The sequence below is a fragment of the Mauremys reevesii genome, linkage group 5 (assembly GCF_016161935.1).
Source record: "Mauremys reevesii isolate NIE-2019 linkage group 5, ASM1616193v1, whole genome shotgun sequence".
Lineage (NCBI taxonomy): Eukaryota > Metazoa > Chordata > Testudines > Geoemydidae > Mauremys > Mauremys reevesii.
The window spans coordinates 133,012,665-133,027,057 of record NC_052627.1 but is presented as its reverse complement, the minus strand read 5'-3'; the positions used below and the strand labels follow the sequence as shown (position 1 = coordinate 133,027,057).

Below are 14,393 nucleotides of genomic sequence, written 5' to 3'. Positions count from 1 at the left end.
TATCACATTTACGGACGCTTTAGGGAAGGAAGAGATGACAAGTTGTGTTAATAGTGTACATCTATTAGTTATTAAGAGTTCTTACCTGTATTTTTATTGGCCAGGTGAAGTTGCTGACGTAAACAAAGAAAGTGATGTTGGGGTTGCTCCGGAAATCAAATTTCTCATTGGAGAAGCTATCCTTGTATTCCTTTATGTTGGACTTTGAAGCAACTGGAATCTCCTCTCCTGCCTGTGTGCCAGCTGTTTCAGAATTTAAAAAGTAGCAATAAAAAAGTTTGCTTTCAGTGCAGATCTTAAGTGATTTTCAAAGGGGACCAATTATCCTTAGTTATAAAGCTATGGCTGTGACAGTAAAGTGAACTATTCATCTGAAGACTGCAATTTTGAGTTGTATTTCACTAGCGGAATCAATGAACACACAAAATATTGCATTATAAAAAATTAGATAAGCATTTCAACTGTCTCCAGTGCACATTATCAAGATGTGATAATTGGAAAACTGGAGAGAAGAAAACTAAAAGTCCTTCCTTAATTTCATTTCTTTCCCACATCCCAATTTCTAAAATATAACGTATAGTATTTAATTATTCCCGTACAGTTCAGATTCTGGTTTACTTTTCTCTTTTACCTGCAAAACTTGTTGACCAAGTTATGTTGAGGTTGAAGTTTTTAGATGCATTGATAAACATGTCCAGGTCTCTATTTTGCTGATTTAGAGAAAAAGAGAGAGAAGAAAACCATTATTTTTAACAGATGTCATTCCATTAAAATTGTTCTGTTTTGAAAGCAACTCTCACTAAAAAAAACTGTTAGAACAAGAGTTATTTCACAGTATGTTAACTAGAATACTCATCTACGTGCGAGAGCACTAGCATCTAGCAAGATTTTAAAGACCTACTGTATATAAAATAGAACATAGCTGTACATTTTCATTTGGATCTCCCCACAAAAGAAAAGTTTACTTCAGTGTAATTCCAAACCATATTCATTTAGGGCTTTTTGCAGCTATCCTAAGTATTATTCTGGGATGATTGGCAGTAGCAGCATTCAAATATATTTTAATGCAAACACAGATAATTTTTTGTTTTAAATACTCTCGCCGCCTCCACCCCCGCCAATAAAATAATTCATTTTGTATCCTCACAAAATATCTGCCCTGGTCTAGATTTCAAATCATATTTCTTATTGGTATTCCTCCCCACTTCCGTGTTAGCTCTTACAACAGCCCTCCATATGTTCCTCTCACTCCAATATCTGTGCCTTCTTTTACAATATAATATAAATTTTTATAATATAAAATAAATGTGTAGGCTCTTTTGTGATAACTGGGCCTACATATTTTTCCTAACTCTGAGCTCAACTGTGAAAAATGAGTGAAAGTTCAGAAAATGTCACAATAACTCATAACAAATGTTGACAGGGAAAAAGTGCAAAAAGACTGAATTAGCCTAAACAAAAAAAGGCCTCCTGATATAATTCAAGGACTGTGATAAGACCATGCCTGGTCAACAAGTATGGGACTGGAAATTAATGAACCGAAATTGGTATGTCAGAAATTAGGCTTAACGGTTTGACAAAATAATGAGGGGGTTGGACTATTCTGTACATCACTCCCTTTCGGGGTCCTTAACAAAAAAGACGTGGGGTGAGGGGAAATACAGACGGATGGCTGACTAGAAAAGAGGAAGGTGAAAACTTCATCATGACAGTTGCCAACCCCACCATCTCCTCGGACTCTTCATCATCCTGATACTGAGAGATGTCCTGAGCAGACTGGGCCAAGAAAGAGGGACCCCAGACGACATCACCATTGCCACCTCAACTGGCTCATGCTAATCCCTAATATCACCAGACATGTGAGGCTTTGTCTCATACACATCCTTCTCTTTTCCTTCCTTCCCCTATTTCCCAAAAGGTTCTTTTCCTTCCCACCTTATTTCTTCTCTTTCCTAGCACTCTCCTTTTTCCTTTTGTCCAGCTATTTGTCTTAATTAGACAACAATGCATATTTTGCAACATTGCTGCAAGCCTGAGCCTGGAAAGGCAGCTAAAAAGCAATGCCCTAAACATCCTGATGCTGGTACAGGTCTCAGAGTCGCTGATAAGACCTTCTGCTGTGCTTGTGTTTCTCCAGCAATAAAACTTCAAGTGAGAGAACACCAGAGACAGAAGTTGTATTTTCTATCTTTGTTGTTACTTTTCCCTTTTGTGTGCACTTCTCCTGTTTTGTCTTCTAGGAAATGGGATCAGACTTCAACGACAGTAACAATAGCTCCTGCCCATTATAAGCAACTCTTTCTCTTCCCCAGAAAGGATAGCTAACATCCGTAATACCATCTAAGAGGCTTTCAGACAAGTGGACATGTTTTTAAAGACTCTCTCCAGCTCAAGAGAGAGTGAAGAAGGGATGTTGTTAGGATGAAACTTATTAATACTTTCCTTTTTAAATGCTTTTTACCGTTTTTTCCCTTATTTTCTGTATTCCTAATAAGGGATTCAAAAAAGATTCTTAATAGTGTTTGCCATGGTACTAAGCAGGCTGGGGTCTCTGTATACCAAACCCCACACCTTTTTTAACACTGGTTAATGCTGGACAGCAATAGCACCATGTTAATGACTTTGACTCTTTGAGCCCATATATTCCATCTAACTGAATATACCAGAGCCCTTGGTTGGAATGTCACCCCTGGTCATGGCGTGCCGGTCCCATGGGGCCTCATTACACCGATGAGTGCCAAGAGGAGGTCATTCTGGCCCACAAAGCCATGGTTTCCCCATTATTAGCCTTGAGGCTGTGGCCGTTGATCCTGAGGGAGAATGCAGGACTCATAGAACCAAGAGGCTCCTTATGAGCAGCCAGCAAGAAACTGTAAGCTGCATTCCAAGGGAAAGTCTCTGCTCAAGTGTGTGTTTGGAGAAGTTCCTGTACTCATCTGGATTGAGCAGACAGAGGATAGTACTGCTTTGACTTATCCAATCCACAGCATCTTTTGGTAAGAATGATGTGAGCACTGGAAAAAAATGGGAAGTGATTTTGTCTGTGTCATTCACTGCATCTTGTTCATACTGCAATAGCACCACAGACCACAAAGATGGACCAAGGCCCCGTTGTATTAGGCACTGTACAACTAGCTCAGTGCTGGTGGCCTCCGAGCTACATTCTGATGTTCTTGGAGTCTGATTGAAGAAATGGAGAACTGCTGCTTTTTCCTGTCTCCCCATCCCTTGGTTCCAAAGATGAGCCTGACAGCATTAGCTCGCTGCAGTGTTTGGACCAAAAGGACTTTTTTTGCCCTACAGGATCTGAGGCATTTTGGGATTCTGAATTCACCTGGTTATTAAACATAGAAGGAGCTCTGGTGTTAATTGACTAAGAGTTATTCTGGCTAGCCCATGGGCTTTTTCCCTACAGAATGACTGGAGGCTGACCTCTCTTTGAGCTCTTGAGGTGAAAGAAAAGCAAAGAGAATACCTCCCTAGCAGGTGAGCTTCACTGATGCACCATGAATGCGGAGCTGCATTTGAAGTTAGATATCTTATGTGACTGCTCCATATTTCCATTCCAAAAGGAGATGCCTTTCGCACCAGGAAGAAAAGCAAAATAAACAACAGAATGAACTGTGCCATGGCATAAGTCTACACTGACTAACTATATTAGAGTAAAAGAAAGTGAAGAAAGTAGACACAATAAGATACAAGACCAACTGCAAGCAACAAGAGAAAGCTAGAGGGGTTTGACTATATATTCCAGCAGTACAAAGCAACTGAAATGCAGGTTTAGACTGCGGTTCCTTATGCCCCACTTTGGCCACAAACATTCAGTGCTGCAAGGACGCAAGATGTAGCTACACAGATTGAGTACATTCTGGCTAGGACGTGGACTATGCATGTGCGCCAAGACAGTAGTTCTGTTCAAAGAACTGTATAAGCCACTCTCTTCAGGGCAAGGAGAAGGCAGACGTTTGAAACAAAGTATGAAATGTGGGAGTCCAAAAGGGAAGAGACCATACTCACCTCTTCAGGTGTTGCTACAAAATTGATTGCAGTATAGTAGCGATCATCCTCTTGGGAAAGGCTGAAGGTGAACTGATAGTCAATAAGAAGAGTATCTGTAAGGAATACATGCAAAAAAGTAAAAAAAAAAAAGTCTTGAAATAAAACAAGGTTCTGGAAAGCAAGGCAGGTAACTGACTGCTTACACTAAATTAGAAAACAGCTTACTGCAACAGGAGAGAGTTAATGCACTGTTCTAATCTGTCCCCAACAGAAATTTGAGTTTGGGAGAGAATAATGAACACTTTAGACACCTCACTATCCCAAACTTGGAGGGTATTATATCCTACTCTATTAAAGTTAACCCAACTTTGTTTTGGAAGAGGAAGGGCGGGGGGAAGGGGAAAGGTTTACATTTTTCAAGCAGGACATCTGACAAAAGCCTCCATCCTAAAAGAACTTGGTAAAAGGGAAATGTGGATGACTACATAATTTAACCATATTTTGCTTGGTTCTTGTAGTTTCACCAAGCCTAAAGTATCTATTAAAACTGCTTATCTATGTTACGGGAATTTAAGGAAGACTAAACATATTCTCAGATGGCAGAATACAATGTTCCCATTAGAAAAGTGGGGAGAAAAACATTCACTCATCTAGTAAAACTGGTGAACCACCACGTTTTCACTGCTTTTGGGAAAAATCAAAGGCCAGGCAAATACAATAAAATTGCTATTATGGCTAATAAAACAAGGCCAAAAAGTGGATTGGGGCTTCATGACCCCCGATATCTTATCTTGTTCTTTTCTCTTTTCCCCTCCCCTCCCCTAACATGAAAGAAGCCTAATCCAGTCCACTGCAGTCTCTACTGGGCTCAAGAGAGTGCACAAAGGACCTAAATATTTAATGAAGTATTTGTGGCTATCATGACAATAGATACCGCTGACAATAACTTTTTAAAATATCATCATAATGTTCCCGGTATACTAGGCTTCAAAATTACTACCAAGAAGCCTCCCCTATACTGTGGTGTTTCTCCTTTCCTGTGTGGTTGGCATAAGCACCATTGTTATGTTTGATAACTGCACAAGATTATCTGTAAAACCTATCAATGCTGCTCCTCAACCGCCCAAGCAGGATTTAGCACACTTCTAATTTCCACACCTCCTTAGAAATCCTGTCTGAACCCTTCATTGCTATTTAATTTAAGGTATTTTCCCATCTAATGTTTTTCTAAAAGTGTTGATCTCAAATACTGAAGAGTGGTAAAATAAGAGTATCCACTAGGATAATCTGAATTTTAATAGTGTAATGACAGTATTTCCTAACCCAGGGGTTCTCAAACTTCATTGCACTGTGACCCCTTTCTGACAACAAGAATTATTACACAATCTTGGGGAGGGTGGGGGGTAACTAAGCCTGAGCCCACCCAAGCTCTGCCACGAGAGTGTGAGTGTGTGTGTCCGTCCAAACCCGAGGCTCAGGCTTCAGCCCTAGGTGGTGGGGCTCAGGCTTCAGCTTTGGCCCCAGGCCCCAGCAAGTCTAATGTCAGCCCTGGCGACCCCATTAAAACAGGGTCCCGAGCCACAATTTGAGAACCACTGTCCTAACTCATCTGCATATAAACAGATGTTGTGCTAAGTAAAATAGTTATAACTTATTTGGTCCTATATATCAAATAAGACATTTACTATTTTCAGGCAAAGAAAAGCAGTTGTACTTACAATAACATGTTCCTTTAAGTGGATTTCCCTGGTATCGATTTTCTACCTCACACCTAAAAAGAATATATATTTTTTTTAATCAATGTTGGTTTTTAGTCTTATTTTCGCTTTTTTTTTTTTTTTGGCTTGAATCTCTACCCATTTAAAAACAATTACAGAACACAGCTTGAGCTCAGAAGATAACTGTATACAATTAAAAACAAAAAGGTGCAAGTCTGAAGCTGTAATGAGATACTGAAGAAACCATGGAAACTTGGAAGACCCAAGCAAGCAAGTAGAAAGCAATGAAACCGAAGTATGAAAATTACAGGAAGGAGAGGTTACTCACCTTGTGCAGTAATGGGAGTTCTTCAAGCTGTGTCCCCCTGCAGGTGCTTCACTTTAGGAGCGCATGTACCCCTGTGCCTCTGATTAGAGATTTTTGGGAGCAGTGCCCATTCTGCCCACACATGCGCCCTGCACATCCTTGTGCCTTGTCCCAAGGCTTTGCATGGCAGAGCAGGCAAACTGCTTTCAGTTCTTCTTCTATTGCAAAGTCTACACAGGCAGCTCCTAAACAGAGGGGAAAAGGGTGGGTAGTGGAGCACCCACAAGGGAATGCACCTTGAAGAATTCCAGTTACTGCACAACATGAGTAACTTCTCTTTCTTCGAACAGACTCCCTGTGGGCACTCCACTTTAGGTGACTCCCTATCAGTAACCCTTTGAGGAGGTGGAAGTTTTGGAACAAGGTCCATCACAGGAGAGAAAACAGTGTTGCCTATTGCCGCATCTGATCTGCAGCGTAAATTAGGGCGCAGTGGTGAGAAACCATGTACATCAAGGACAATGTTGCAGCCCTGCAGATTTAAGCAACGAGAACATGTCTGAGTAGAGATGCAGACAGTGATCTAGTAGAGCGCGCACTCACTCTTAGGGGAGGTGTAACTGCAGGGAAACCATAACAGGCAATAATACATCCAGGAGATACATTTAGAAAGTTTCTGAGTAAAGATAGATGCTCCATTAGACTTATCTGCAACGGAAACAAAGTTTGGAGGTCTTCCTGAATGGCCTAGTCCTGTCCAAGTGAAAAGCTAATGCTCTCTTAACAGCTAATGTATGAAAAGAAGGCTCTTGTGTAAACTGATGTAACTTAGGGGAGAAAACAGAAGATGACTAATTGGTTGATATGAACTCCAGAAGACATCTTCGGTAAGAACTTTGGATGAGGTCGTAAATGTTCCTTCTCCTTGGAGAACAAAATAAAAGGGAGGGTCTTCAAATAGAGCCCCCCCGTCTCCCCATCCCTTTGAGTAGAAATGACGGCCACCAAGAAGTCTGTCTTCATAGACAGATATAAAAGTGAGCACATAGCTGTTTCATGAGATGGTTAAGAACCAGGCTGAAAATCCAAAGCAGCGTACGGGCTCTTATCTGTGGGAAAAGATATATAAATCCTTTTACGAATCTCACGGTGGCTGGATGAGTGAAAAACAATAAACCTTCTCCTGGCATGTGGAAAGCTGTTACTGCTGTTAAATGAACCTTGATGGAACTCCAAGTAAGGCCTCAATTCCAACAGGTAGTCCAAGATTGAGGAAAGATGACTGGACAGAAAACAGATGGCATTGGTTACACCAAAGGCTATAACGTCTCCATTTCTGAAGGTAAGTATGTCTATTAGATTTCTTTCTACAATTCAACAGTATCTTTGTACTTCTGATGAGCATAAGGTCTCTTGTCCTGAGAACCACTGAGTAACTAAGATTGGGGTGAAAGGTCTGACTCACATCCTGAGACAATATTGGAGGTTTTAGCTGTAGCTTTCACAGAGGGTGAGAGGTGAGTCTGAGGAGGTTCGGAAACCAAAGTTATAGTGGCCAAGTTTGGTGCAATCAAAATGACTTGGGCTTCGTCCTCTCTGTTCTTGATAAGGACTTTAAGAACAATAGAGTTGGAGGATCTGCATAGAGAAGACTCTTTGTCCATATAATGAGGAAAGCATCTCCTAGAGATTGTTGATCAAGACCCCCTCTGGAACAGAATTTTCTTTCATTTTCTGTTGACTGCTGTGGCAAAAAAATTCATCTCTGGAAATCCCCAAGTCAAGAGTATTTTATTGAGCACTCCAAGAGTCCAACTCCTATTTGTAATTTAAGGACAAATGTCTGCTCAGATCATCGGCCATGGTGTTTTGTGTATCTGGGAGGTAAGAAGCCCAGATGACTATCTGGCTATGAAACAGTTCCAAAGTTTTACCACTTAGAGGCAGAGTGAGAGGAACACACTCTGCCCTGATGATTGATTTAATACATACATGTTGTCTGTCATGATCTTGGTGAACTTGTTTTTGAGTAGGGGAAGAAAGTGGAGGAAAGCATTTTGACCACCCTTAATTCCAACAGATTGACGTGTAAGCGGTGTTCCCGTTGTGACCATTCTCCATGGTCTGTGTGAGGACCCAAATGCGCTCCCCATTCCAAGAGGGGAGTGTCCAATGTTAATACGACTATAAGAGGGATTCTGCATAAACTTTGGATAAATTCCGCCACCAGATGAGTGACTGTAGGACCTGAATGAGTACAGGTACTTGCTTGTTGAGACTGTTTGCGCTGGGTGTATGAACAATCCTGAGCCACCCCTGAAGACATCAAAGATGCAACCTGGCATTTTGTGCCACAAAACCACAAGCTGCCATGTGTCCCAGCAGTTGCAGACATGTCCTTGTTGGAACTTGAGGGCTGAGCAACACTATTTGTATAAGGTTATTTAGAGCAAAGAACTTGTCGGAGATAAACTCTGCCATTATACAATCCAGAAGTGACCTATAAAGAGAATTTGTTCTGTAAGGGTCAAGACTGATTCTGAGATTTAGCTGCAAGCCTAAACTTTGGAATAGCGAAGCTGTTGTTTGAACTGCGCCTCCTGATGTGACCGACCTTTGAGGAGCCTGCCATCTAGGTAGGAAAAGACAACAGAGGTAAAAAGCAACAAAGAGTCCTGTGGCACCATATAGACTAACAGATGTATTGAAGCATAGGCTTTCGTGGGTGAATACCCACATACGTCTGACAAAGAGGACAGTGATCAATTGTTCTCCATGCCCACTGAAGAAAGGACAAGACACAGTGACCTGAATCTGCAGCAAGGGTCATTTAGGTTGGATATTAGGAAAAACTCTCTAACTCTAAGGATAGTTAAGCACCAGAATAGGCTTCCAAGGAAGGTTGGGGAATCCCCATCATTGGAAGTTTTTAAGAACAGGTTGGACAAACACCTGTCAGGGATGGTGTAGGTTTAGTTGGTCCTGCATCCGTGCAGGGGGCTGGACTTGATGACCTCTCAAGGCCCCTTCCAGCCCCATATTTCTATGATTACAGCAGTGCTTAAGAATGGGGGTCCTATTGTGCTAGGCACTGTACAAACACAACAGCAGACAATCTCTGCTCCATAGAGCTTAAAATCTAAACAGATAAGACAGATGCAGAGTAGGGTTGTGTAAAAACTTTTTCTACACTTATATTTTGTGACTGTTTACACCTCATTGTGATCCTTTAAAACAGAGTTTGTTCAAATCTCTTTCAAAATTTACCTCAGATTTATCTATATTTCCTATATATTGACTCTCCATCCCTGCAGGAACTGCTTAAACAAAGTGCCCTAAAAATGACGGTTCACATCTATTTTTAAAAAAAAATAGGGATACGTGCAGTGGTATGTAAATTTTGAAAGAAAAGAAAACCCTTACTTTTCATCTTTTAGAATCTGTATAATGTTCTCTCTCAGTTGATAAACTCTTAACATAGTAATCTTGAGAAAAGCATTTTGCTCACTACCATAATATAAAAACTACTGCTGGTTTCATTAATGGTGAAGTTAATTAAATGTCAGCACTAGGAAATGTTTAATGCCATACTAAATACATCGATTTTTCGTTTAGAATTAATTTACGTACAGTCTTTGGATAGCAAATATTTATAAGAAACGGCAACTCACAGTTGACACTCATCTCCTTTAATTCCTTTGGTAGTACAGAAACACTTTCCTGTATTTGTATTACAGATAGAGGCATGACCATTACACTTGCAAGCTGTAAAGGAGATTTAAAAAAAAAAAATAGTTTTGAGTAAAACAGTAGGGACAGATTTGTTTATAGTGATTACAACATTTAGGCAGAGAATTGAGATACGTTAAAGATGAACTACAAACCAACAATGTACTTGTGCCCATTTGCTTCTTTATGATGCTTAAATCCCTCAATATCAATTAGAAAGTTATCAGATTTTTGGTTTGTTTTATGTCTTTTGGGGGTGGGGTTAACATTAAAAATATCACCATATACAGGAATCACTGCGTGAAGTTCTTTGGTCTCTGTTATGCAAGAAGTCAGACTCGGTGATCACAATGGTCACTTCTGGCCTTACAAAAATAAAATAAAATCTATGAATCCTCAACTGCCCTATTTCTGCCGGAGGACACTTTGAAGAACTGGTGTACTAATGTGATGACATCACAAGGGAATGAAAACTCAAAAAGGGAGGAGCTGGTCAATGTTTACAATACCAAAAAACAATATTAATACCTATTTTCTAAAACTCCTCACAAACATTTGAGAGAAAAGCTCTGTGTGAACCAATTCAACACTTCTACCTCTTCTTTTGGGAGCTGAAGGTTTCTCCAGGAAAAACGAAGACTTGATATCCCTGGTATTTCCAATGGTAAACAAGCAGAAAAAACTCTGACATCTTTATTCATAAAGGAGTAGTAAAGGCACAAGACATTTTTTCTTTGCAGTTAATTTAATATAATTCGTAGGTTCATAGATTCCAAGACTAGATAGAACCATTGTGATCGTCTAGTCTGACCTCCTATATAACACAGGCCAGAGAACTTCCACAAAAATACTTCTTAGGGCATATCTTTCAGAGAAACGTCCTATCATTGTCAGTGATAGAGAATCCACCCTGGCCCCTTGTAGATTGTTCCATTGCTTAATTACCCTCCCTGTTAAAACTGTATTCCTTATTTCCAGTCTGAATTTGTTTAGCTTTAACTTTCATCCACTGGCTCATGTTATATCTTTCTCTGCTAGATTGAAGAGTCCATTAGTAAATATTTGTTCCCTATGTAGATACTTACAGATTATAATCAAGTCACCCCTTTACAGTCTCTTTGCTAAAATAAATTACGCTCCTTGAGTCTATCGCTATAAAGCATGCATTCTAATCCTTCAATCACTCTCATGGTTCTTCATTGAACCCTTTCCAATTTATCAACATCCTTCTTGATGTTAGATGAAAATTAGATGAAAGGCTATCAACAGTTCCCTTCAAACGGTGCCTAGATTCCTTTTGTGAGCTGTTCAAGCAAAGGACTGAAAGGCAGACTCATCTCCTGTACCTTCGCAAGGAATACGTGTGAAAGGGAAATATACATGGCTTCTGAAGAAGTACTGAACTAAACACTTCCAGGAGTATAAAAGCAGTTTCTTCAGCCTCCTACTGTAAATTATTTGACCTTATCAGGGTGGCTTGATTCAAATTAGAGCAATTTACATCACTGATTTAAATAAGCAAGCAGAAAACCTTGATTTAAATCACCGATTTTAATTGTGTTTTGCATTTGGACTTTTTAGTTATTTTTCAAAGGTTGATTCTCTTTAATTCAATAAAACAAGCTTAAATGTGCTGGATACATTAGAAAAAAATATCAAAGTGTATCAAACATATTTTGTATTTAAAACTAACTGATTTATTAAACCAAAGAAGCATTATCTGTAATCAGTAAACTGAACTGATTATTTCTGGTTACCCTGTCCTTCAAGATTTCAGAAGTAGCTCTCCTCCTCTCACATCTAGCCATAGTTTGAAAGAGGATAAAAAACTTTCCTGCTTTTTCAACTCCCAATTGGTTTCTTAACTTTGAATGAACTAGTCATTAAAGTGAACTAGTTGAATAAACTGAAAAGAAAATGTTCTCTCTGCACCTGAACAAAAGGGTACTGCTGTCCAACACTGATTTAGCACTTCAGCAAACTCTGGTTTCAGCTACTTAGCCAGTGACTTCCGTCAATAGAGCAGTTTGATTTTCTTTAAAACGTGGCAGAAAACACGTACTGCTTATTATTTCTTGTATTTCATTTAAATGATAGATTATAATACATTTCGGCCTTAACACAGGATGACAAATTCCATTTTTTTAATTGTTTTTTTTAAATTCCTGTATTTAAATTAAAAAAATCCAATTTGATTTAAAAACATGGATTTTATTTATTTTAAATAGTCAATTTTTATGCACTGTGGACCTCATAAAAGCCAAAACAACTTATGATCTATAGATTAGCACTCCCATAGAGCAGAGTTCCTCAGGCTTTTTCCACAGTGCGGACTGCAAAATACAGAGATTATCTCAGGGACCACCTCCATTCTCATTCACTGTCATGAGAGCAAACTCCCTCCTCATTCATGACTTCATAACAGCTCAGTGGCAGCTACTGCACCCTTTGCATGGAAAAGGATTAATATAGTTTAGCTGTCTTCCAGTGCAATTTAGCAACTCACGGGGGCAAGTGAAGCTCCATGTCACCAACCAGCTGCCTGTGGACCACCAGCAAGTGTTCCAGGCAGCATCATTTTAGAATCATCACCAGAGAGGACATTTATTTGATCTCAGGGATAACAGTGCCTTCTATTTTATTCCAAATACCTTATTTATCTAGCACTAACATTTCTTCATGTGAAAGTTCCATCAGAAAATTCAAAAATACTGAATAAACTAGAGAAAGCTCCCTTACAACTATTTTTGTGTTTCTATTGGTTATATTTTCTGCCCTTAGTTAACACTCTGTTCTACACAGGACAACCCTATTTTAAAAAGCAGCTGCTGAGGCGTGAATTAGCTAGCATTCTGTTATCTTTCTGATATTGCAAATGGCAAGGGGCCAATGAGAAAAGGGAAAAGAACTCTTTTGACCATAGCTCTATTAAACCTTAAAAACAGTAGTGTCCTAAAATAACCTGTCTTAGCAAAAAGGAAAAAGGAGAAGACCTCAGCTACCCTCACTTTTTGCTGCCACCATCCCACAATTTTTGTCAGTCTCTCAAATTCCAAGTATATCATCATTTTTAGGGTCTACAAAGCCTACATTATTCTGAGGCCTACAACTATTCCAAGACCTGATCACAGTTCTAGGCAGACCAATGCACAAGTCAGACACCAAGTCAGATACAAGAGCTCAATTAACAGGAAAGAGGGATTTTTCCAACTTCCATCCTCAGGAAAGTTGGAAACATCAACCCTGCCATTCCTCTGACATTAATGTTATCCCATTTGAGGGGGAATCTAACCCATGCTGCGCCATACTGCCAGAACCAACTGACTAAAATTGCAATCCTGTAAATCAAAACATATGTTAATCATACTATACAATCACAATTATCACCAATAGCTGGTGAACACACAACTATTTCCAAATATTTAAGCTCCCCCAAAAGCCGTGACTGAAACAGGGTGTGTAACAAACCAACCAATACAGACAGAATAAAGAGGAATTAATACCCAAATAATCCCAGAGGAGAAAAAAGGAGGCAGCGTAAAGGATTAAGATAACAGAAAACTGCTCCTGGTACACACCAGCCAATCCAGTGCCTGTAACGAACTCTAGGAATTCACCAGTGGCAGCCTTTCCAAGAAAAAACAGCTACAACTGGCTAGCAATTGCTCTGGCACCCTGGGATGTAGCCTTGCCTCCCTGGTCTCCATCTATAATCCAGGCTAGCTCTCATTGAGCAAACCCTTTTTTTCCCACCTTCATAGTAAATATTAATAGAATGAGGGTAAACTAAAAACTTGGCCAAATACCTTATAGTACATTTTTTCTTCTGACATTACCTACTAGCTTTATCAACTATGGATTAAATGTTAATTGCTATCCTATTAATACTTAGCACGGTTTCTAGTTTTTTCCATACCTTTGAATAGAATTTGGCTTGGGATTTTATAAGGATACTAAGAGAAAGAAAGACATTCCACTCTCACTGCATATGAAAGGATTGAGCATCTAACTCCCCTAAGTCCACTGAAAATCTCTGCTTCAGTGCTTTCCACCTTTGACAGATTTTCTTTAGCCAAGTCTCTAGTGGATGTCATTGAGTCTCTGGCGCTTCTCTTTTTATGTGTTATGGAAAACTCTGCTTGCGGGAGGTTCTCTGGAGGTATGGATGTGTGGGAGGATGCTAATCACAGACTGTGACAGGAAGCCTTCCCCTCGGTGCCTCTTTAAACTGCCTTATTCCTCAGGCTGTAGATCATGCAGTTCAGCAGTGGAATAATCAGAGTGTAAAGCACAGAACTAGCTTTGTCCTGCTGATCAGAATAGCTTGGCCCGGGCCAGAGGTACATTAAGATCAGAGTTCCGAAAAAGATAGAGATGGCTGTGAGGTGGGAGATGCAGAAGGTCCTGCACCTGCCCCGTTGGGAGAGGATCCTGAGGATGGCTATAAGGATGTTCAGGAAAGAGCTCATCATGGTCAGGAAGGACCCGACACTGACAATGCAGGCCAAAGCCAGGGCAACCACCTCATTGTTCCAGGTCTCAGCTCAGAAGAACTCCACCAATGGCACGACGTAGCAGGAGAAATGGCTAATGCGGTTGGCTTCATAGAAGCACAAGAGTCATACAACACATGAGCAACA

The 14,393-nt window shown here is 40.0% G+C and overlaps 1 protein-coding gene across 5 annotated transcripts in view; it reads right to left on the bottom strand.

Annotated features, from left to right (window-relative positions):
- The window catches only part of ATRN (attractin), a 231,779-nt gene that overhangs the window by 114,198 nt on the left and 103,188 nt on the right, over positions 1-14,393 (bottom strand). For all 5 annotated transcript variants that reach the window (XM_039540648.1, XM_039540651.1, XM_039540652.1 and 2 more), the window contains 5 exons: positions 9,696-9,789; positions 5,718-5,770; positions 4,018-4,112; positions 632-710; positions 86-243 (listed from right to left, as the gene is read on the bottom strand). In XM_039540648.1, the coding sequence (XP_039396582.1) occupies positions 86-243; positions 632-710; positions 4,018-4,112; positions 5,718-5,770; positions 9,696-9,789 (479 nt within the window). The remainder of the gene's footprint in view (positions 1-85; positions 244-631; positions 711-4,017; positions 4,113-5,717; positions 5,771-9,695; positions 9,790-14,393) is intronic.